This window comes from Paroedura picta, chromosome 5 (genome assembly GCF_049243985.1).
Source record: "Paroedura picta isolate Pp20150507F chromosome 5, Ppicta_v3.0, whole genome shotgun sequence".
Taxonomy (NCBI): domain Eukaryota; kingdom Metazoa; phylum Chordata; class Lepidosauria; order Squamata; family Gekkonidae; genus Paroedura; species Paroedura picta.
This window is the reverse complement of record NC_135373.1, coordinates 81,193,515-81,218,844: the sequence shown is the minus strand read 5'-3', so window position 1 is coordinate 81,218,844 and position 25,330 is coordinate 81,193,515. Positions and strand designations below refer to the sequence as shown.

At 42.6% G+C, this 25,330-nt stretch overlaps 1 protein-coding gene across 4 annotated transcripts in view; it reads right to left on the bottom strand.

Moving 5' to 3' along the window:
- Nucleotides 1-403: 403 nt before the first annotated feature.
- Nucleotides 404-25,330, bottom strand: part of HMGA2 (high mobility group AT-hook 2) — a 178,756-nt gene continuing 153,829 nt past the window's right edge. For all 4 annotated transcript variants that reach the window (XR_013231205.1, XM_077338718.1, XM_077338719.1 and 1 more), the window contains one exon: nt 404-4,775. Coding sequence is in view for 3 of the 4 variants with exons in the window: in XM_077338720.1 (XP_077194835.1) it covers nt 4,728-4,775 (48 nt within the window). In the remaining variant the exon portion in view is untranslated. The remainder of the gene's footprint in view (nt 4,776-25,330) is intronic.

Genomic DNA, 25,330 nt, shown 5'->3' with positions numbered 1-25,330 from the left:
GAGAACAAATACTCTGCAGACTCGCAGAGCACTGAATGCACCCTCAAGTCCCATAATGCGCATTGGCCTTGTCTAATTGTTGTAGTTATAGGGCTCATACTTGTGATACCACCTTAAGCTGAATTCAATGGACTTAGAAGGGTATAAGTATTAAATGGCACTGTTAAATACACACATAAATTGCACAAAAGTCACTATTTCCCCCCTCCTTAATATATGTTCTAGGAAAGGCTAGGAAATATATGTTCTAGGAAAATCTATAGCCCCTTTTGTATGATAAGGACAACCTGTATACATTGTTGTTGTTTTATGTGTTATACGCACTTGGTCTATTGGGGACCAAACAGGTATTGCTTCTTTCATTGTGCTGTGACAAAATTCTAGGGATCAAATAACATGGGGATCACAGAGGCTATTATGTTTATTGTGCTGAACAGACGGTGATAATCCATTGAAGGAACATGTTCAACAAGTAAGCAATTCAAAGTACAATCATAGACAGCAATTCTATATGGATAACATAGCAAAGAATTAGGAGACAGGCAAGAAATTGGAGGGGGGAGTAAACTGTAGTTATACATCTTGATACTTTTCTTCTACAAGCATCTCCATCTTGCAGAAATGGCAGAAAAGTTAATGTCCAGTCTTATTTAGCAGTGGCCAATGACAGCAAAGAACAGTCCTATAAAATTTAACTCCCACAAAAATAAACTATATATATAAAAATTTTATGATGCTCTTTCTGTTTCAATGGCCTCAAGCAGTTTTTTTTTTCTGAAAAATGAGGTATAGAAGACCCTGAGAGGTAGTAATGTGTTTTGATTGTTCTACAATATACAGAAAATATAATCAGAGCTATAAGTCCCCTGGAGTTTGATGTCTGGGCCATTTGCATTGGTAACTTCTAGTTTATCTCATATATGCTGCTATACCATTCCAGCAGCTCCAGTACAGGGGAAATTGATGCACACATGGATCTCTACACAATTAGGAACTACATCATTTGTTCCAAATAGTCAGGTAATAGGCTATGTACACAGTGCAGATTTCCCATTGTGTGTTCAGAATACTCCCCTTCAATTGTGGAGCCTGTGGACACACTCAAACTTCAATGGAATATTTTTTTTTAAATGATGGCCTATGTATCTTAAATCTAGACAGTATGATATTTTAGACACTTGCTCCAGTGTCCCTAGTTAAGTACACTTGATATTTCATTACAGTGGCAGCTCCTTGCTTCTCCTGGAAAGGCCCCATGAGCTGGGGTCAGGGGATTGGCTACCACTGCAAGGAGAACTGAAAAACTCCAGTGCACAAGTGGAACTGGCCTGCAGCATTTTGGATCCCTGCCAACCACTTGAGCAGACTTGAAGTACAGCTCCTGAAGAGCTTTTGTGTGGTTATTCAAAAGTGAAATCATCCTCAGCATCCAAATGTTCTCTGTTTGTCCTAGAAGTTCTTTCTTAGTGATCCCCAACAAGATGTACTCTTGCTACTTGAGGAGATTCTCGTGTTTTTTTTGTTTTTGTGTGTGAAGCAACCAGTACGTTTTTCTTAATTGCATTTGGCTAAGTACTAAAGTCATCGGGATACAAGCTTTCCTGAGAAACTACCCATGGCCCAAATAATAAAAACGTGTGTGTTACACTCTGCTGTGTAAATGTTTTCCTCAGTCTTTCCCTACCCAAATCAGGTGCAGAAAGCTGCAATTTGGATTTTAATTTTGCAAGGGGGGGGGCTGCTTACTTTCTTTTTCTTATCAAAATAGCCCACTTCAAGTTGCCTTTTTACTAAATGAGAGAAAAAATAGAAGCAATTGTATCTTTTCTCTTCAGGGCAGGAAGTACCTGGCAGAAGAGAGAAACAACTCTTTAGAAAGGAGAGGATCACCCCCTGAGCCAGACTGCAACATCCCACAACTGTTTAGGAAGTAGAAATGTTAAAAAGCATTTCTGCGACTGAACATGAAATTTGGCCTACAGATGGGAAAGCAAAAAAAGAAAATAGAAGTATTGAACAAACTCTACATAAGAAGCATTTAAAATAAATCTTGTTGACACATATTACAAAAAATCACATTTGTGAAGAAATGTGAAAATACTTGATAAGTATTCTCATACAATCTACTAAGTTTTTTTTAAAAAAACACACATTTGTGATTGCATTATGCAAAAAGCTGAGCTTGTTGCCTCCCACCTACAAAAAATTCAAGTTTCTTTGAAGTTTTTTTTGTTAAAGAATGAAAGTAAATTATAACATCTTTGTTTCCCACGAAATTATTTTATAAAAATAGGTTTGATTAGGGATTGGCTGCAGTCCTAAATGTTTCAGATCTTTTAAAAAAAGCTAACGATGAAAGAAACAACAAGTCCATTCCATTTATAATCTGGAGGTAGGTTTTGTCAATCAACTAGTCCATTTCTTTAAAAAAAATTAATGTGAGGTACAAACTTGGACAGTAATGTTCAAACATTGTAGTTAATTAGTTTTCTGTCATGTAGTGTCATTTGTCAAAGAAAATCATCCTTAAAAACTTTATGAGCAATTCAGTACAAAAATATATTCAAGTTAATGGTACATTACATAGAAATTTAGCAGAAAAAGGCATAGTACATAAAAAAGAAAAATACATTGGGCTAGATCCAGAGCAGTGCAAGTGGAGTCCCACTCATGCAACAAGGCTTTCCTGCCTCCTCCTAGAGTTCTCTGGCACCCCCATCAGCTGCTCCTAAGGTCAGGGATCCTGAAAAGGGACATGAGTCATGTCACTGTTTTGATGGAGGGTGGGGTGGGACTCCTGAGAAACTAGTGGAATTGCTTGTGGAATTGACTTCCATTTGCACGAAAAGCCCTTTGGATCCCAGTCATATTTATACTGGAAAACTCTAAAGTTATTGTCTTCTTAACTGTAATTAAGTGTGTAAAGTAGAAATGGGTTTGCAGAAATTCATAATTACCTATCCATTAATAATTTACTGCATTTTGTGATTATAGCAGCAAATGTTTATCACTGTTGAGTTAATTGTAAATGTCAGAGGTAGCATTGAATAGTGGTGAAATATTGCATTTTTTTTGCTAAAAGTGCTGCTTCATGTGAAAAACGATTTGGGCATGTGACTGCCCAGCAAACCATACTATGTTAGCATATGCTGCTTAAAAGGCATACACAAGCTTGCTTGAGGTACATGGTATTGGCTCTTGCATTGAGATGTGTGAGTGAAAAAAGAGATCCATTCCCTTTGTAACCAAGGAATAGGACTGGTGGTGCTGGGCTGATTCAAACAAAACATTTGAATGTTTCCCCTCCATTCCAGTATGATTTAGAATTATTCTGAGGTAATGGTTTAAAGCAGTGGTCCCCAACCTGCGGGCCGCGGCCCGGCGCCGGGCCGCGAAGGCCATGGCGCCGGGCCGCAGCTCCCTCTCCCCGCCCCCCCCCGCAGTAAAAAACTTCCCAGGCCGCAAGCTTGCGGCCCGGGAAGCTACTTACTGCGGGAGGGCGGGGAGAGGGAATCATGGCCGGGCTGCGCCCGTGCGGGCCGCGCCCGCACGGCCCGATCAGCGGGCGCGGGCGGGCGTGGCCCGATCCGCGGGCGCGGCTCGCGGGCGCGGCCCGATCCGCGGGCGTGGCTTCCGGGCGCGGCCCGATCCGTGGGCGCGGCTCGCGGGCGCGGCCGGGCGCGGCTCGATGCGCGGGCGCTCGATGCGCGGGCGCGGCCCGCGGGCGCGGCCAGAAGCGTGGGCGTGGCCCGCGCGGGCGCGGTCCCCGCGGGCACGGCCCGATGCCCTTCCGGTCCCCAGCCTAATAAAGGTTGGGGACCACTGGTTTAAAGTAATTAAAAACCCAGATTTTAGCTGCTAAATCTCAGTTGAGAAAAGAACTGATGTTAGGAATTTCTAAACAACATGAAGCCCTCCCAAAATCATCTTCAACCTGAGGAGATATGAATGTGTTCCCAGAGAGGTTTGCTGTTGAGTTCCATTTAGTACTATTTCTGCAGATGCAGATAAATGTGTATTAGTAAACATACAATGTATCCTTGTCATTTTTTTCCCTTTTGCAAAGTGAAAGTACCTTTTTCTTCTGGCTTTTCTCCTGAATATCAGCTGAATTAAGTGGGAAAAAAATCAGCCTTCAACTTAGCCTGAAATAACAGTAATATTTTTTTAAAAAAAATCAAGCACAAATCTAGAACAAGGCTATAAAAAGAGTAGATTCCTAATCCTTATCTTTGGTGTTCTAAACAGGGAGTTTACTAAGCTAGGGAGTGGGTTGACTGAGGTGTAGTGAAGCTTGGTGTTAAACACCAAAACTTTCCTATTTGAATGCCCATTATAATTAATATGTTACAAAAAATCTTATTTATATGCAGTGCAGTGAATGACTAAAAACCTGGTTCAAAGATTTACTGACCCATTCACCCTTACTTAGCAGCTCAAACAAACTATTAGTAGGTTAAGGAAAAATAAAAATAAAAACAGTAATTATATGTTGCATCATTAATCTGTGTCCCCCTGTATTACAGCAGTTTTTCACTAAACCTGGGACAGTGAAGGGATAACAATAAAGATGATTATTAAGTCCTTTTTAAGGTTATGTGATTTCCCTCCCCAACCCAGGCTAAAGTGGAAAGATCATGGCAATACAAAGAAAGTGGTCAAGGCAGTGTCTTCTCCCTTCAAAAGACCCAACTGCTGATGAGGTAGAAATTACAAGGTGTGGTCTCCTAATCGTCTTCTGCGGATTCTTGTGAAGATGTCTCTTCAGCCTGTTCCTGGAATATGCAAACAAAATGGCAGATTAGCATCACAGCTATTAATGATGTGTACAGGTTCCCAAAGTAATCACTCTGTCTATTAATGGCCAACATCTTCCTCTGTTCTCCATGACAACTGTCTCATGTGGTTTGCTAGTATTTAGGTACACTTTGCAACTCTTTCCCACAACTGTGGTGACTTCTACAGTATACTGCCATAGCATATCATGTAAAACTAACACACACCCCTTTTTAGGGAAGCACCATTGTAAAAACTGAACCTACTATTTTCTAGAGAATCACAGTTGGGCAGCTTAACAATATAAAAGAGTTTTTTAAAAAAAAGATCAGATCTGTTATTATTTTTAAACAGCCCAGATCCGCTTGGATATGTCAGTGTACTGTGACTGCCTCCACCTGAATTTGAAACTCTATTAATTAATACATAAATATATTGCTATGAAGTGGAGGTTGCTAAAAATTAAGCACTAATAATTGTATTATGTTAAACTTGGTATTAATCTATGTTATCTTCTAGGTGTCTCATGTCAGGAATAAGAGCATGCCTGCTGGACCAGCCCACGATTACACTTTTCGTAATTATGATGATGATAACTATCCCGAGCATTAAGGCTTCAGAGAGAATGCCCCCGTCCAATACTGATATAAGTGGCTTTCTTCGTTTAATAAAATTTATAGCACTGTTTAGTATACAAAGAACTTCACAATGTGTATTTCATTTATCCACCCAAGCAACAAAGCGAAAAAACAGTTGATGCTTGGAAATGGAGACTTGCCGAAGGCCACCCAACTAGCTTCACTGCCAATTGCTGATGTGAACTTTGGCCTCCCACATCTTAACCTATCCCACAATACACCACAACACAATAATAATCTAACTGCTATTTTTAAAAGATTTTAAATTAGGTATTGCTGCAGTGCTCAGTCAAAAATTACATGATAGTGCAGTTTCAAGAGGCAATGTCCAAAGGTTGTATGAACTGCACCAAAAGAAAATCTGACACAAGATCCTTTCAACTGTTTCCTCTCAGTATCAGCCCCTCCCCCTTCCTTAGGCTTAACATATATAGGGGCCATCTTCTGGCCTTGCTCTACTGTGGCATCATCTTTACGGCCCTTATTCAATTAATGTGCAATACCTTTCAGGATATGGGTGATAAACTGGAGACAATAAACATTGCTGATAAAAGGGGCTATTAGTGAGAAGTTGATTTTTATCAAATGCTGCACATCATCTTGTTAAGACAGCATGTGAAAAAGATCTAGAGTGAATAGGTAAACATTTACCCTTACAGCAAACTGAGACCTTTTAAGAATGACCAGCTTATAACAGTCCTCATTCTTTAATAGATTTGATTTTCCACATGGCTTCATTTTGTCTGGGTGGCTCACTGACACAATTTATAACTCTCTTCCTTTCCCAGGCCACGGCAGTGCACCATTCAGTAAAGTACGCCTTACAGCTTGTCTGCATTATGTGACCAAACTTCCATTCATTAGTGTTTGAAACACTTCAGCTGTGAAGGGGATTCTAAATGCTACCATGTGTGACACCACTGCACAAGAGCAGTACTGAGGGGGGGGGCAACCCAAGCTTTAATCATGGGCCACTGCTTACTGCAATCCTTTTTTTCCAAAGTTTCAAACATCCCCCGCCCCCCAAAATCCCCACCCTCCAAAAAGGAGGCTAGAAAAAGCTGTAAATCCAGGGAATAAACACAAGTACAAATGAATGGATGACAGCTTAAAAATATAACCATAGCAGCATCAAACCATGAGCTTTCACACTGGTTTTGTTTAGTCTGCTTTGGGTTATGTGGGAAATGGGGAAAGCATAAAGCAAAAAGGCCCCCCTGCTAAACTGTGGGCCTCAAATATTTAAGCCAGTAGGTTTATACCTCTTGACTAGGAAACAGGCCATGACCCTGAGACAGTCTCTGGAGAGTGAGACACAAAGAAAGATGTAGCATGATCAAAGCCACAGACAGACGAAAGAGAGAGAAGTCAAGTGCCAGCTCACCTCTGACCTTATCTTTTCAATTAATATTTAAATTCCAAAAAAGCCACTGCCACACAGATACAGTGTTTCTCCTCACAATAACTCATTATCAATCATGATAATATTCCTACAGAAAAAGTCACCAATTAGGGGACTTTTACAAACCGGACCATAACTGCTTACTTCTTAGACTCCACTTCCATTTTAGTCATGGGCTAGTGGTATTCCCCCATCCCTCCAAACAACCTCACTGTTTGGTGGGTTAACTGTAGAAATGTTGATTTGCCCAAGGCCCTGAGACAGGGCCATGAAGCTTGGCCTCCCTTATCCTAAGTGACCCAATCCAAAGGCAGCTCTTCCTCTCAGCCATTCCACAGGAGGCTGGCTAGAATCGTTATTCTGTCCTAAAGGTAAAGGTAAAGGTATCCCCTGTGCAAGCACCGGGTCATGTCTGACCCTTGGGGTGACGCCATCTAGCGTTTTCATGGCAGACTCAATATGGGGTGGTTTGCCAGTGCCTTCCCCAGTCATTACCGTTTACCCCCCAGCAAGCTGGGTACTCATTTTACCGACCTCGGAAGGATGGAAGGCTGAGTCAACCTTGAGCCGGCTGCTGGGATCAAACTCCCAGCCTCATGGGCAGAGCTTTCAGACTGCATGTCTGCTGCCTTACCACCCTGCGCCACAAGAGGCTCTTTATTCTGTCCTAGAGAGATTTATTTATTTATTTATTGTTTTTTTAGGCCGCCTCTCTCCAAAATTGTCTTGGGGTGGCTTGCATCAGTATATAAAACCGAACAAATACAAATTGATATAAAATAAATGAAATTCATACTACAATACCAATTTCTATAATTCCTACAGTAATTGCTTCATCCCAAAACATATCCTAATGAGCCCGGATGTACTACTATATGGCCTGGCTTGAGATGGGGGCCAGCAATCTGGACAGGAACTCTGGGGGCCTGGATAGATGTTAGAGGTGCAGCCCTGGGTCTCAACCAAATGCCTGGTGGAAGAGCTCCATTTTGCAGGCCGTTCAGAACTTTGGAAGTTCCATAAGGGCCCATGTCTCTGCTGGCAGCTCCTTCCACCAGGCTGAAAAGGCCCTGGCTCTGGTCAAGGCCAGTCATACTTCTTTGTGGGAAATGGGGAAAGCATGAAGCAAAAAGCCCCCCCCTGCTAAACTGTGGGCCTCAAATTGTCAGATTGGGGATTGTCAGCAGGTTGGAATTTGCTGAGTGGAGAGCTCTTTGGGGAACATATATGGAGAGGCAGTACCTCAAGTATATAGCTCTCCAACTACATAAGGCCTTAAAGGTTAAAACCAGCACTTAAGCCTGATCCAGAATTCAAATGGCAAAGAATATAACTGCTGGAGAATAGGCTGAATAAGGGTTCCCCGTGGAGACCTCATGCAGGCAGTTGCATTCTATACCAATTGTAATTTATGAGTCTATGATAAAGGAAAGTCCATGTACAGTGAGTTACAGTAGTCTAGCCTGGTGAGCTACCTTAGTGATCTGCACCTCCATATTTAACAAGGCATCCAGAATCACTCCCAGATTCTTCACTAACTATGCAGGCTGAAGCTACCCCATGTCAAGACGTGGGAAGTTGCACTTTTTTGTCTGGCCCCTTCCTAGCTAGCCCAGGACCTCCATCTTCTGGGGATTTAGCTTCAGGTGGCTTTGCTACTATGGCTTCTTTATCACAAATGAAAGTGATATCCTGTAATTTTTCAAAAATCTACTAAATCGAATTCTATACCAGTTGCTGTAAAAAAATTCCAAATATAGAAAAAAAGAGAACCACTTCTGTATCCTTCCACTGGTTTCAGGAATTCTAGATTTGCATGTTGCAGGCACCACCTCTTCCCCTGCATCCAAAATGTCAGTCTGGATCTCTGGTTTGTTTCATATATTGTCCCCATAATCTTTAAACTGCCCGCGGCGACTAAATAAAAGAGTAAGGGCTGGTGGGGAGGAGTTAGGGCGGGCTCTGTCCGGGATAAAAACTCGGAGGAGTGAATCAGGAGCCGCGAAGTGGCTCCTGATTTGCTCCTCCAAGTGGCACTCCAGGGCCAAGTGTCCAATTGGGAGGCGCGTCTCCCGGATGCCGCGCCACTGACTCCACTCCTCCCAAGCCGCCATTCTCCACGGATGCCCGCCAGGGAGGACCCTCACACCATGCCGCTGGCCTCGGGGAACACTCCTTCCCCTTCACCCAGCGGCAGCCCATCCCCACACCGCACAACAAGAGCCGCGACCTTCCCACTCCCACCCTCAGCGTCCGTCCCCCCATGCCGTCTGCCCCCTTCCCCCAAACCCCCACTTCCCGCTCATGCAACCCGCGCCCTTCCCACCCCCACCCTGACCATTCGCTGCCGCCCGCCGCCACGCACGCCCTTCCAAAACCGCTTGCCTTCCTCTGCGCCGCTTTCGCCGCCGCCGCCGAGCTCCTGAGGCCGCTTTCCAGCTTTGTGCCCTCTCCAGGGCCTCCGCCCACCAAGAGGACGCCGCTGGACTGCCTCGCTCACAAAGCACGAAATGGCCGCCAGCAGCGACTGCGTGCCGGCAAGCCGCTCCAGGCCCCAACATGGTGCCCAACGACTACTCCCTGCCGCCGGCCCTCTCCGCGGACACGCTGACGCTTCGCAGCCAGAGATCCTCTTCTCGCCGACGCCCCAAGCCGCCATAAGTTGCCGCCAAGCTGAGCCACCGACCGGTAGCCGACAGCCGCTCCAGCGAGCCACGCATGACCATCCGCTCGCGGCCTCCGTCTCCCCGTGCTCCCGCCCGCCCTCTCCCCTCCATCCAAGACCCCAGGGAAGCCTTCCTCCTCTCAGACCTTCCTTCTAATGTCACCCCTAGCGCCCATTTTATTAAAAAATAAAATGGGCTTTATTCCTAGTTCCTAATAATACAGATGCTAACAGATTCTCATGCTGTGTCCTGAAACATGTAGACTAAAATTTTATAATGGGATTTTATAATGTGAGTATTTTATACTGTATTTTTTAAAGGATCTGTATGATATAATCCAGAGCCTCTTGTGGCGCAGAGTGGTAAGGCAGCGACATGCTGTCTGAAGCTCTGACCATGATGCTGGGAGTTCGATCCCAGCAGCCTGCTCAAGGTTGACTCAGCCTTCCATCCTTCTGAGGTCAATAAAATGAGTAGCCAGCTTGCTGGGAGGTAAACGGTAATGACTGGGGAAGGCACTGGCAAACCACCCCATGAGTCTGCCATGAAAACGCTAGAGGGTGTCACCCCAAGGGTCAGACATGACCCGGTGCTTGCACAGGGGATACCTTTACCTTTTTATGATATAATCCAGCAATGTAACGACATTCAGACAACTTCCACCTTAGCCTTTTAAAAAAATGTACAAGTGATTGAATTGCTGAGTTGCATTATATAAAATGTTTAGATGTGTACAATTGGGGGTAGAGAACTGAATCAACTCTCTCTGATTTATGTGCATTCACTGAGAGTACACTCATAGTTTACATGTAGCTCTTTCTATAGGATGGGCATATGTGTTTCAAAGATTCCTGTTAGTGCAGAAAGAGCCCTATGTGCAAACATCTGTATATATATTTCGATGAATATATGTGCTAACTTAAAAGTAGAGCTTGCTAATTTCATCTTGCTTCTCCAATGCAAAATTTTCAGCTTTCCTTCCCTACAAATTTTAGACTCCCTTTCCTAGACTTGTCAAAAATACACACTATGTGGTCATTGTTCCGAATTAGATATAGTGACAATGTGTACATCTCTGAATGAACCACATGAAACAATAGATGCATTCATACACTACAAAAAGTAGAGTTTTTTTCAGGGATGGGCTCAACACACAGTTTGCTGCCATGCTCATGCACTTATCATACTCTTCCCTCTCTGTCTTCCAGTCATGGCTATGCCTTTGAAGTCTTTCTGATTTGGGAAGTCTTGAATTAAGTTTTAATTTACAGTGATGTGAAAGTGGGCTAGCTGGGCCTTGTTCTCTACTCCTTCCCTCCAAATAAAAGCTGGGTTACTAAACCTTGCTTTAATCTTAGGTTAAAATCCTAATTTTCTGATGTGGGGAAAACAAACTCCAATTCACTTAGATACCTTCATACAGCTGTCACGACAAACTGTGGTTTGTTTCAAGATTTCTTGAATTCTGAAGCTTCTAATCATATTCTCATGAAGGCGGAAGCAAGTGTGCATACATTGCAACAAGCTATGTGTGTGCCTATCATGGGTGAGAGGTTAGATTTGATCATCATCAGACCACTTTGCTCTGAAGGCCCTGCTCTGAACCTCACCACCTCCCTGTATAGGCAGAGGGCATATTTATGCCCAGCCGCAGAGACTTATGGACCCTGTTGGATTTCTGAATGCTCTGTGGAACCTGATGCATTCCAGCAACACATTAGATGACTTAGTCGAGAATTGGTACTCCTGGCTGTCGGAAGTCATAAACAAACTCATTCCCCAACGCCCTCCATGCCCCTATCTCAAGTCACTTGTACACTGGAGAGATGCGAAGTAAGAAATGGGAGCTGAGATGGCTAAAGTGAGCTTGAAGGAAAACTCACAATGAAACAGCAAGAACATCTTCCAGAATACTTATGAAGGCCTATGAGGGCAGTGAAAACTGTGCAGAAGAATAGTTCTCTTTTACAAACAAGTAAAAGAGAACTAATAATGTTCACCAATGATACTGAAGGACAGAATTAATGTTTTCAGTTTTGGTGTATCAATGGCTCTAGCTGAAAATATAGCCAAGGAGACTAGACAGAAAGCTGCCTGAAATGGAGAGCAGAGAAAAACAATAATTTACAAGATGCTATTTGTCAACAGGGATATCCTTATCCATTGTTCTTTTTAATATTTGTGAAACAGCCCTGGGGGTCGAGAGTGTCCTGGCTGTCCGAGTTGGAATAGGGCCAATCAAGGCGCAGCTTTGCTGGCCACTCCATGATTGGCCCTGTACCTACAGCTCCCTCCCTCCCTCCCTGGACTCTAGCCACTTTGCTCTCAGACACTGCAGGAGCCATTGTGTGTGAGAGAGATACAGAGAGCCCTGCCAAACTGCAAACCAGTCCTGATTACCTGCTATGGCTCCTGCTGGGAGGGAGGGAGGGAGGGAGGGGGGGGAGAGAGAGAGAGAGAGAGAGATCTGCGCCTGCTGGTGTCCTCTGGGTCCTAGCGCCCATTGCATTCCTGTTTGCAATGGGCTTTCTTGCTAGTATTTTAATAAAACTCTAGTTGCTAATATTCTAAAGTTTTCAGACTTCAGGCCTGCTTCTGTAGAGGATATGAAACCTCTCAAGATATCAATGTATTGCTGCATAAATGGGAATGGGTAAACATCTATGATGAGAACACTGCTACTTTCCAATATAATGTGTAGTATCTATTCTACATTCAAGTCTTTCAAGATGAAAACTCAAAATATATTTTAAACTCTTCTTCACAAAGTAGTTTTTGACATCTATTTAAAGACATCAATATACATATTTTTAAAAAGTTTTAACAGAGAACATTCTAGCAAAACAAAATTTTTAATCAGTCCTCATGTAGGATATTAAATGGAAGACTTCCAATGGCTTGGTTATGCCTTGCATTTCCTTTGTACATGATAGTCACCAGTCTTTGGAGGATTCTGCAAAGTAATTTTATATTGTGTTGCATTTGACAGAGGCTATATTCAGATGTCATATTTAACCATAATTAAGGGAAAATAGGCATGACCATAGATAGCCTGTTGTCAGGCTGGTGTCTGTGCCCTTTTCTTTTTTCCTTCATCTTTATTTGGAGACTCATGGTTTTAAAACTAACTCCAATTACCCAGAGGTGTCTGGAGTAACAGGCATTATCCCTCCCCACACTGAGGCCCAAACTACAGATGACATTTTACAGGTGGTCCCAATGGGGACTTTCAACAGCATGCAATTAAGCAGTGCTACAGGGGGCCTGATTTAGACTGTGACTGTGTTGCAGTGGGAGGAGAGGCTTTTGACATTCTCGCCATACCATATTCCTGACTTGAAAGGCTCCAGGCTAACATTATTTGCCTCACTGGGGGACAGCAGATGCAATGAATACCAGGCAAATATACCCTTGGAGGATTTGGTGTTGGAAAAAGGGTGTGGGGGAACCCCTTCCCTCCCCCCCCCAGCCCACACAGTCTCAACCAGAATTGGATCCTATGGCTCTTCTAAATTGAATTGTCATTGAGAACTCTCAGCTGCATCCTGCTGCAAGTCCCATTGAGACCATGGGTTAAACGAAATATGTAGTTTGGCCCTATGATACAATCCCTAGATTTAATTCTGGTTTAGAATTTCGCTGGGGTGCGTGTGCTAATTACAACTGCTCCATATGCCTGCCTTCAGAGGTCACAGGTAACTGGAATTAATGTTTAATCATGACTTTCTGTGCCACAAGAGAATGAGAGGAACCTATAACTATGGCAAGAGCCTCTTGTGGCGCAGAGTGGTAAGGCAGCTGTCTGAAAGCTTTGCCCATGAGGCTGGGAGTTCGATCCCAGCAGCCGGCTCAAGGTTGACTCAGCCTTCCATCCTTCCGAGGTCGGTAAAATGAGTACCCAGCTTGCTGGGGGGTAAACGGTAATGACTGGGGAAGGCACTGGCAAACCACCCCGTATTTAGTCTGCCATGAAAACGCTAGAGGGCGTCACCCCAAGGGTCAGGCATGACCCGGTGCTTGCACAGGGGATACCTTTACCTTTATAACTATGGCATTTGTCTGAATCTAGGACCAAGCCTAGTTAATTTTCCCTTAACTGTAGTTATATATGCTATCTGGATAGAGCTAGTGACTTGGCTATAGCTCAATCCCATGAATATTCACTAAAAAGAAAATTTCATTGAATCCCATGGGTCTTTGTTACATGTAACTTTGCAAAGGGTTGAGAATTTAGCTACTTCATAGTTGAGCAGCAGGAGAAAAAGGAAGAGAAACTTCAACTATTAACTACCCCCCTTCATTCCATTGAGTCTTTAGCTCAGTGGTTCTCAACCTTCCTAATGCTGCGACCCTTTAATAGTTCCTCATGTTGTGGTAGCCCCCAAACATAATATTATCCAAGTGTTCTTTGACAGAAATTAAACCGAAACAGACTAATGGCATGAAGATCCATTGTTCATGATTGTATATAAACTGATTTTTCTCCGGGGTTTCTCAGTTCAGTTCTGTTTTTTGTCCCACCATGCTGATCACGTGCTGCCATCTGGAGCAGCTGGCGGGAGACTGTGCTGCACTGGAGGCACTGCTGGAGTGTCTGGTGGCTGAGTGTGAGCACCTGCAGGAGGAATGGCAACAGTGGCAGCGCCCCTCCCCGGCCAAGCTGCTCGCCCTACTGCGATCCCTGTGAAAGGGTCATTCGACCCCCCAAAAGGTCCCGACCCCCAGGTTGAGAACCACTGCCTTAGCAGATGTGTCTGTTATCGCAAGAAAAGCACTCCATGTCCAGTTCAGCAGTAGTGGCTGTGAAGATGGTTGTTGCTGTGAGATCAAAGGCTGCAATGCAGAGAAGGCCATGCTAGCTGGGAACTCAAGGGGCTTCTCTGTGGGAGGGAATGTGGCATAGCATTAGATCTCAGGAGGTAAGCAGTGTCAGTACTTGGAAGGGAGGCTACCAAGGAAGATTCTGCAGAGGAAGGCAATGGAAAACTACTGCTGCTTCTCACTTTTCTTGAAAGCCCCTTGCTTTCCATAAGTCTGCTGTGACTTGATGGTACTTCGCACACATACAGTGGCTTCTTTTTCTTTCTAGAAAAAGCATAAGGCAGTAAAAGTAAAATTAGTAAGGCACTGATTCTATGCACCACTATACTGGAGTAGGCTCCTCTTATCTTGCATAAGGGACTTGCTTGCATAGGACTTGCTTTAAGATTCATGTATAAGAAAGGCACATTTACCAAGCAAAACAGTGGCTGCAGGTCTCTAGTTAAATGGGAAAGCAGCTTTGAAGTTATGAGAAAGTGACTGAAAATCTAAAGCCAAGAGTTGTGCACACCTCATTAGGATCTAGCTATGCGGGAAGGCCAATCTGCTGCTTCCTGGTCAAGCATGCTTGCCCCTTCAAAAGGGGGCTTCAGGAAAGCAAGATAAAAGAGCCTTTCAAAGTGGACGTGCACAGGACATTTTCATGAGTGTCAGTCAAGAAAGGTCTCAAGCACTGAACAACTCACAGCCATTTATTTACCTTACACCACAAAGGGAAATGAAGACTAACTACAAGGAGCATAACATGCATGTTTTTTGGTGGGGCGGTGCTATAGAAATCTGAATAAGAGAACTTCAGTTTTTGTGACTCCTGCTCCAAACCTCTTTGGTTTTCTCTAGATTTTTTCCCTTCACTAAACAGATGAAAAATTCAAATGCGGCATCTAAGCCTTCACTGAAGCGTTCTCATCTCTGATCCGGCACAAAGGAGTCTGACTAAGATTTTGTGGCACAGCCTGCTGTATGAATTCTCCCCATTTCATCTTGAGGGTTTTTTTTAAAGGAAGTTTTAAGAGACTTCCACAATGCTTTTAAAAATGTCTGAAGAGTCTGGTCATTTATCTTACCACACAGACAGTGTAAAGCAAAGTTGAAGATCTGGATTTAATTTTCAGTTTCAGACTAAACAGTACATCTGCAGTGAAAAGCAAAGGCGACGGCTCATGAGCAAAATGGGGTAATGGAAATGCTTTCCTTGAAGGCCACTGAATGGGTAACTATTGAGTACCCCTTTGAACAGGAAAAGAACTGTTCAAAGCTCAGAAATGTTGGATTGGTTTTAATAAGTCCTGTAACTTAACAAACAAACAAACAAAAAGCAGCAGCAGCAAAAACACTGCAGTTAATTCAGTTGCCAGTTCATGCAATAATACTCCAGGCCAAAATAGAAATTCCTAATTTAAGCCATCTTGCTAGTAAATCGAGGAATACTTGATACCACCTCCTTAAAGGTGGTTATCATTTGATGACATAACCTTCTTATCTTGTTATCATGATCACCTTCTCGAGAGTATAAAGCAATGCATAGAGGACTTTGTTTTTCATGCTGCTATCTTTGAAGAGTGGAACAGAATGGGAATAAAACATAGTCCTCTGCAGGAAGTTTTCGTTCCATCTGCCAGACATACTATATTCCTACAAACAGCCCACCACCCCCATTCACTTTTTGTATTTAATAGCATAATGAAAAAATGCATCAGGACTGTATGGTTCATAAGCTATGGCAGTAACTCAAAAAGCATTCAGGAATGCTTCAAGGGTCTCCGTGAAGTGGCTATAATACAAGCTGGTCCTATTGCTGCTGTGGAGGTTCTCCATGTGTTAAGTGTGGCTGATTCATGTGTTCTATGGCTGACGTGCAGCAGCTGTGATATGGAGAAAAACTTCCTCTGCAGCTTCTATCCAGCTGACACAATGGATGATGGTAACAGAACACTGGTAATAGAGGAATTTGATGGAAACATGCACAGAGCTTAATGACATACCATAGTTCTACTTAGACATTATCATCCCATTTTCCAGGAGCCCATCAACTATGTATAATGGGAGTGTGCACTACCTTGTATCCTCCAAACATGTATAGCCGCTATGGTGTGAGACAGGGACAATGTGCAAATTTACCATCCATGTACAGTCTCGGTATATGGAAACCCCAAACCTGGAAAATTTGGTGGTCAGTCTGCTCACATAACACATGTACATGCATCGCACATACGTTTGTCACCCCTGTTCACCCAATATGGTGATAGTGTATAATGTGGAAGGCTCACAGGCAGGGGTTGCTCTCATTATGCATGATTGGTCGGCTTGATACAAATGATAGTTGGTGGGTACATATCATGGTCTGGATGCAGCACAGCTGGCCCAAGGACACTGGTTGCCCTAGACAATCAGTAACTTTGCTGCCCCCATACTCTGGGGAAATGACTGCTCACATCCCATTCCACTTACCCCCTGAATTGAGGGGGGAAGGTACTCCATAGGTAAGCCGCTGCCTGCCCTCCTCACTTAGTCTTCAGATGGAGGCGTGGCAGTGGGTGGAAGCCAAAAGCCACTGCTGATCATCCTTGCCCACTGGCAGGATAAGGAGTAGCAAGAAGGCAGAGGGAAGGAGGAAAAGGGCTGGCCCAGTCCTGGTCCATACCTGCCTCTCTGATGGAGGGAGGGAAAGAACCACCCACTAAGGCCCAGGGTTGCCTTCCTGCGCAGTTGCTTGCCACAGCGGAATCCAGTGCCATAGGCAGGTGACATGGCAGGTGACAAGGCTGTCTGGCATTCTTCCACCTTGGGGATCTAGGAAATTGCCTAGGGTTGCCTAAAGGACAGTGGGTGATAGCAGTGTCTGAAAAGGTCTAATAATGGTAACGTGTTTGCAAGAGAATTGTCTTGAAAATATGTTATGTGGTGGGAAGAGTGTCAGGTTAAGATCCAGGGGATGCAGGTTTGAATTCACACCTACCCATGAAAGCTTACTGAAAGCAATATTTTAGAGGCAGTGCAAACATTTTCTGTTATAAGCCTCTATCAGCTTTCTGATCCATGGACCCAGGGAATACACTCTCCCCACTATTCCAATATGACACAAAAGAAACTGAGACAGATTGGTTCTGAGTCCAAGTCATGTGACTGCAAGGAAAAGCAGCAGCTATTTTCTTTCAATGATAAATGATCTCTTAACAAAAAGACATCACTTTGTGATTGATGGCACTTGCTCTAAAAGTTAATATATAATCTGATAATATATGATCTCCTGTAAACAGATGTCTTTATAATATTATCAATCATTGTAAAGAATTTATGTATCTTCAGCCCTTTTGTACAGAGCACCAGGCCATTCAAAAGACACTTTTAGAATAAAGACACTTTATTCTATTTTAATGTTCCAGAGGGGATAAGAATAAAGTATGTCCTGTTTTTTTTTAATGGTTCACTCTGACAATTTTTATAATGTCTTCATAAAAATAATTATTTCCTTTGTGTTACTATTGTAATATAATATAATGCATTTATATGGAATTTTGGTTAAGGAAACAGCTGTTGCAAACTGCTTGTAAAGTAGGAAATTGCCTATTTTGCCATATTGCTTTTGAGAGTAAATGAAACAAAGGAAAAAAAACCCAATACATTTCACCGGAAAGATTAGACTAGTTTAGGTCATTCATGAAACATGCTGTACTTGGGTATAAGAGATACCTTTCTTCACTGTCTGTTTAAACTTTCTGATAGAGCTGCTAACCCAAGTTCACCACAGGCATTCTCCCTTTTGTTATAAATCATTTCAAAGCCATCATGTGGACTACACATACCTCATGAATTAAGAGTTTGTATTAATACGGAGTGAATATCACTTCCCAGTGGAACATGCTATTGCGTTTTCCAGCTGCAAGATGCAAAATCCTCAGGGTTCTGTAACTGTCTAAAGATACTGCTGAATTTTACGGTGCATTCATGGTTCTAAGCTAGAAAGCATCTTTCCCTGAAGTAAGATTTAGTGAATGGATTTGCCCTGTAGCATGCACTAAAAGCTGGGAGACAGTGACATTTAGAGAACTGTAGTAAAAAGGGAGGGGAGCTATATATTTGGTTCTGCAGTGTGTTGTGCAATGACTTCAAGACAACCAGTAACTTTATATAGAAATAACAAACATAAGAAGTTTCATGGAAAACAAAAATCTAATCCAAGCATCCTTGGAAGTGTACCACTCTAAAATGTTGAAACCTAAGCCACCTGCAATAACTTGTTGTCCTATATGAAAGACCATATTTTTCTTCTCCAGGTATATAATGGTTTCCTATTCACAAATATTAATATAGATTAAAAACAATTCTATCTCTAAACACAGATAGAGATTGATAAGGAGTGTGAAAGAGCTATTAAATTTGTATAACAAAAAAATTATTTTGAAGTGATCATGCTATACACTGAAGACCTGATCATATGTCAACATCACAATGGGGTCTGCTATGTTAGACTTGATTCTCATCAATAGGGAAGAATTGGTGGATGAGGTGGAAGTAGTGGACACACTTGGTAGTAGTGACCATGTGATATTGGAATTTACAATTGTGGGAAAGAGAAAACCATTACGTAGTCATACATATAGATTGGACTTCAGGAAAGCAGATTTTAACAGACTTAAAGACTGTTTTATGTATCGTTCTCTGTTATGATGTAAACCGCCCTGAGCCTCCGGGGAGGGCGGTATATAAGTATGATAAATAAATAAATAAATAAATAAATGTTAGTAGAGTCCTGTGGTCAGAAAGACTTAAAGAGATGGGAGTCCAAGAGGGCTGGGAGTTTCTTAAAAGTGAAATACTGAAGGATCAATTACAAACAATTCCCTTGAGAAGGAAAGATGGAAGGAACCTAAGGAAACCAAGGTGGCTCCATAAACAGCTGTCAAATGATTTGAGGAATAAAAAAGAGTCATTTAGGAAATTGAAGGAAGGCCTTACTACCAAGGATGAATATAAACAAATAACCAATAATTGTAGGGACAGTGTTAGAAAAGCTAAAGCTCAATATGAGCTTAGGATAGCGAGAAGTGCTAACATAGCAAAAAATGCTTCGTTAGTTATATTTCAAGTAAGAATAGGAGTAGGGACTCTGTGGGACCACTGTGAGGAAAAGAAAGTGAAATTATAACACATGATGAAGAGAGGGCTGAACTGCTTAACTCCTATTTCTCCTCAGTATTCTCTTGTGAGGGAAATAGTGCTGTGGCAAAAACATATCACAACAGGGGGATGCGCATAGTGGCCTAGGATCACTCTGGGGGCAATCTACAATCACCGAGTTTCTTTAAATGAATCAAAGTCTTCTGGGCCAGATGAACTACATCCAAGGGTAGTAAAAAAACCTTGTAGATGTAATCTCTGAACCGCTGTTCATTATTTTTGACACTTCTTGGAGAACAGGTAAGGTACCAGATGATTGGAGGTGGGCAAATGTTGTCCCCATCTTCAAGAAAGGGAAAAAGGAGGATCCGGGTAACTACCGACCTGTCAGCTTGACATCTGTAGCTGGCAAAAGTTTGGAACAAAACATTAAACAGACAGTCCTTGAGCAGCTGTAACTGACAGCTATGATTTCTAAGAGTCAGCATGGGTTTCACAAAAACAAGTCATGTCAGACCAACTTTATCTTTTTTTTGTGACTACCTTGCTGGATCAGGGGAATGCTGTGGACATAGTTTATCTGGATTTCAGTAAAGCTTTTGATAAAGGTTCCACATGATATTCTTGTTGACAAGGTGGTAAAATGTGGTAGGGAGCCTAATTCTGTCAGGTGGATCGGTAACTGGTTGACTGATCATACCCAAAGGGTACTTGTAAATGGTTCAGCATCCTCATGGAGAATAGTGATAAGTGGAGTGCCCCAGGAATTTGCCTGGGGCCTGTATTGTCCAACATATTTATAAATGATTTGGATGAGGGATTAGAGGGAGTACTTATTAAATTTGCAGACGATACTAAACTAGGAGGGGGTAGCAAACACAACAGAAGACAGAAGCAGAATATAGGATTATCTTGACAGGCTTGAGAAGTGGGTTAAATGAAATAAAATGAAATTCAATAGGGACAAATGTAAAGATCTGCATTTAGGTAGGAAAAAACATATACACCAATATAGGATGGGGGAGACTTGTCATGGCAGTAGCATGTGCAAAAACGATCTAGAAGTCTTAGTAGACCATGCACTGAACATGAGTCAACAGTGTGACTTTGATGGCTAAAAAGGCTAATGGGATTTTGGGCTGTATCAAACGGAGTATCATGTCCAGATCACAGGAGGTGATGGTACCGCTTTATGCTCTGGTTCAGCCCCACTTGGAGTACTGTGTTCAGTTTTGGGCACCCCAGTTGAAGAGGGATGTAGACAAACTGGAGGGTGACAAAGATGTTGAGGGGTTTGGAGACCAGGACATATGAAGAAAGATTGGGGGAGCTTGGTTTGTTTAGCCGGGAGAGGAGACGTCTGAGAGGGGATTTGATAACCATCTTCAAGTATTTAAAAGGCTGCCATATAGAGGATGGAGCAGAGTTGTTTTCTCTTGCCCCGGAGGGATGTACCAGATCCAATGGGATGAAATTAATTCAAAAGAAATTCCGTCTCAACATCCAGAAGAAGTTCCTGACAGTTAGAGCGGTTTCTCAGTGGAACAGGCTTCTTCAGGAGGTGGTGAGTTCTCCATCTTTGGAAATTTTAAAACAGAGACTGGATAGCCATCTGACAGAGAGGCTGCATAGTGTAGGGGGTTGGACTAGATGACCCAGGAGGTACCTTCCAACTCTATTATTCTATGATTCTACTTCCACATAATTGCCAATATGACACAGTGCTGACAAACTGTCACCAGTAATGTATTCAAATGATACCTGAGCTGATGGATATTATCTCTACTAGTACTCATTCCTTAAAATCAGATTTATTCTTTGTTGGTCTTAAAGGTGCTACTGGACTCTGATTTTATTGTGCTACTTCAGACCAACACGGCTACCCATTTGAATCAGTACTAATTCCAGTTATATTGGAGGGCCACTGACTCTGGTATGGTAAGCAGACATAGTGGGCTATCTCCATTTCATAGTGATACAATTTTGAACAATTGTTCAGGCATCCATGATAGCTTATAAATTAAATTCAAACTCTGCTTTTCTGCACATACACATTTATTATTTTATTATTTATTATTATATTGTAAAGATCACACCTAGTGCTTTGAAAAAATCTGGATGTCAGTATCCTCAAACTGTCTTCTTCCTGTTAACATCACATTTTATACCAGAAAATGTTTCCATGGATTTTCACAGACATTGCATAGAGTACATTGCAACTGTACAGTCTGGAAGCCACCTATGCATATGTATTATGCAAATACATAATCCAGGGCAGATTAGCACAAATATGGCTTCTAGTGGGATATCTGCTTATGCTAGAATATCATACTTTTGATTATATATACCATATGGACACCCAGAAGCAAAGCTGGATATCCAAGAAAGCACCAAACAGTGCATCTGAGTCTTCAGAAGGAATTCTACCTAAAACAAGTTAAATATCACTCCCCTACCCTAAAACAAGTTAGATACCACCCACCAACCATACTCCCACTTTGTTCACACTCCTTCAACCCAACACTGACTTCAGACATTGGTTTATAGCTGGCCATCAACCACATACTAAGGAAACCCCCAACAATAGAAATGGCTACTGTCACTTTTTCAAGATAAAAACTTGTAGAATCCATGGGCCAAAAAGCTTGAGGGCAGAGTAGTGGGCTCTTGCTATTTCCTGAACCTTTTTTCAAAGAAGAGATTGTAGACACCACAGAATAATCCTTCTCAGTCCTTTTCTAGTAAAAAAGACGACATATTTAATGGCACTGAAAACTGCCGAGAGGCCCAAAAGAAATAACAGAGATGTAGTCTATTGATGAACAAGATTAACACTGTTCTCATGCCAAATTGAAGTTGGAAAAATATTCAGATTATCAGGATCAATGAGTTGATGCTGAGAGATAATCATTTGCTTTATTATCTAACTCTGATGATGTAGAATGTTAGAGAGTGGTGTGCAGTTCTCAAGAAGAGCTGAATCAAAGAGACGTTTTTTGGAAGTTTCTTTCACCAGAGGTTCTATAGGAGTCACAGACAGAATAAACTCTCTGCGTAATTTTTCCATTCAAGATAGTGTTACCAGGTTCCTTCTGGCAACTGGGGGATGTGAGAACTTACGGGGAGCAGGATATGTCCTGGAAGTGATATCATCATCATCATGTAACTATGTTGGGTTGTGCTCTGGTATTTTGGCAAAAACTTGATGGTTTCCACTGGCCTTTGTTTATTTATGTTTTGATTTTCTCTCTCTCTCTCTCTCTCACACACACACACACACACACACACACTGCCCCCTCTCAACCAGGCCATTACTATCCTAACAGTTTCACCCCCCCCTTTCAGATGGTACCGTAACTGAAACAATAAACCTAACAATAAAAAGGAGCTCTATAACCACTGCCTCAGGTCAGAATAAGAGTATCTTGGCAAGGATGTTGAAGTTGCTAGAACTAAATAACTAGAGGCTTTTTAATACTACTGCGCCCTTACTGCTAGGTTACTGAGGCAGGGGGTGGGGCCATCAAGGAGGGCATGCGGGGAGGCCAGGTTGCATGGGCGTGGCTCGCGCAGACCATTGCCACGCATGCAATTCAGGCCTCTTTGTCCCCCTTGACCAGCCCGAGGTAGGTTAACCCACCCACCCTGTAACAAGTGTTAAGTTTGTAAAAGTCATTACGGTAGTTGTCAAGCTTTTACCATATGTTATGCAAACTTAGTGGTCTATATTACAGTTGATGGATATGTTGTAAGATTGTTACCATATATATTTTGCAGACTTTATGATCTATGTTAGAGTAGATGGGGAGCTGAGCGCTCAGCAACTCCAGTCACACCACTGGGTCTGGCCTTCCTCATGGTTCGCTGATCTTGAGGTGGCACAGGTTTTTCCTCAGGGTGTGCCAACACTCCTGCTGGGGTGTAAATAAAGCTGTGGACAATTCCATGCCAAACAAGAGATTATGTGTGTGCATCCTCCTTGCTGGTCCATAACTGTCCTCCTGTTAGGCAATCTTTTTTGCCAGCTCAAGCAGGGTACCTGTGTGGACAATTCCTCAACAAACTTCCTGAACTATCTTGAACCCAGACATATCAGAACTGGATATAGGAGGTCAGGAAGGCCTGGTTAGTTGGGTAAATTTATGAATGTTCTATGGACCTTCATCCCTGTGCATCTAGTCTGTGTTGTTGAAATAAAATCAAAGTGAGCATAGCAGGCATAAATTCATATCACCCAGATAGCCTACCATGATGTCTGAAATGCAACACAGGTTGGCTTGAACACTCAAGATAAAATAATGGATAATTATTTTCCCAGGGACTCTTGGGATGTGACTGGATCAGATGGAGAAACAGACCATAACTGTGGGCTTTTCCTTCTGCTTCCTTGGTTCATCCTCATCCATGGCCATTTCTTCCTCTAGCTTGGTGCAGCAGTTAAGAGCAGAGGCCTCTAATCTGGAGAACTGGGTTTGATTCCCCACTCTTCTACATGTACCAGCTGAGCCATACAGGCTCACCTACCTCACAGGTTGTCTGTTGTGGAGAAAGGAAGTGTAGGTGATTGTAAGCTGCTTTGAGACTCCTTCAGGTAGTAAAAAGTACAAAAAATCAGCTCTCTCTTGCTCTACTCCATATAATAGCAACCCCCCCCTCCATGTAGACTACTTTCAGTTCCATCCTAATTAGAGCTGCATCCATCTAAGGCCAAGGATTTAGATATGTGTTTAGGTTGGAATAGTCTGTCTCCCAAACACTTAATAATAAAAAGCTAATGTTCCTCTAACAGAAAGAAATTTTAAAATATCTTCTAGTATTTGGTGGTGAAGTTTCCTCTTGGGTCACTGGAGAGAATATATGTGTACTTCTACATAATGCCTCTACAATTGTTTATACCAAGACACAAAGTCCCATAGTGAACTTGTGGTAGGATACCAGATATTCATACATGCCAGCAGGAAATTTCAAAATATCTTGAAGAAACGTGTATACCTTTACACTATTTATTTACTTGCTTTCTTGATAGCACAGCTTTTCCTCTAAAACTCAAGGCTGACTACAAATGACATATACCCCACTTTTCACTACCCAAAGGAATCCCAAAGTGGCTTACAAACATCTTTCCCTTCCTCGTCCCACAACAGACACCCTGTGAGATAGGTAAGGCTGAGAGAACTCTAAGAGATCTATGACTAGCCCAAGAGCACTCAGCCTGCTGCATGTGAAGGAGTGGGGAATCAAACCTAGTTCTCCCGATTAGAACTCACCAATTTTTAACCACAGTTTTCACATCTGTGTGGCTGACTTGCTTTCCGCCAAGCTCATGCTATTAATTTCTTCCAGCCTACTAGATGGACTCATTGGGTGTGCTTACTTTTGGCTTTCCTGTCATCTCTGCCCCCTCACATCAATAGTTGTTTTTGGATTTGTTCTTTGGCTTCTGATTCCAGCTCTCCCTTTCAAGGTTGTTAATGGAACTTGCAATTTGCTCTTGGGCTAGAAAAAGAATCTAGCATAACCTAGGTCTTCCGACCCAAATTGCAATGCAATATGTCAGTACTACAATGTTTGGACACAACATCCCCAAGTCTCCTTTGGATATTTTTCTAATTGAATCCATAATGCCACATGGAAAAACCATCTATGAAGGTATTTGAAGGAAACAGATGGAAAAGGAAATTATTCCTGTGAATGTAGTATAAGATTTACATGATCCTCCATGAACTTCTGTATAGTCCCTATATTTAAACCGCTCGGGGAGCGGTATACATAATTGGTTAAGGGCTAAGTGGGCTGAGAGCAGGCGGGGCCGGTCCGGGTGAGGGCCCAATCGGAAGGTGCTTCGCGCATTCTGATTGGGCCCTTACCAGGACAAGCCAGAGCTCTACCCAGTTGGGACGCACAAA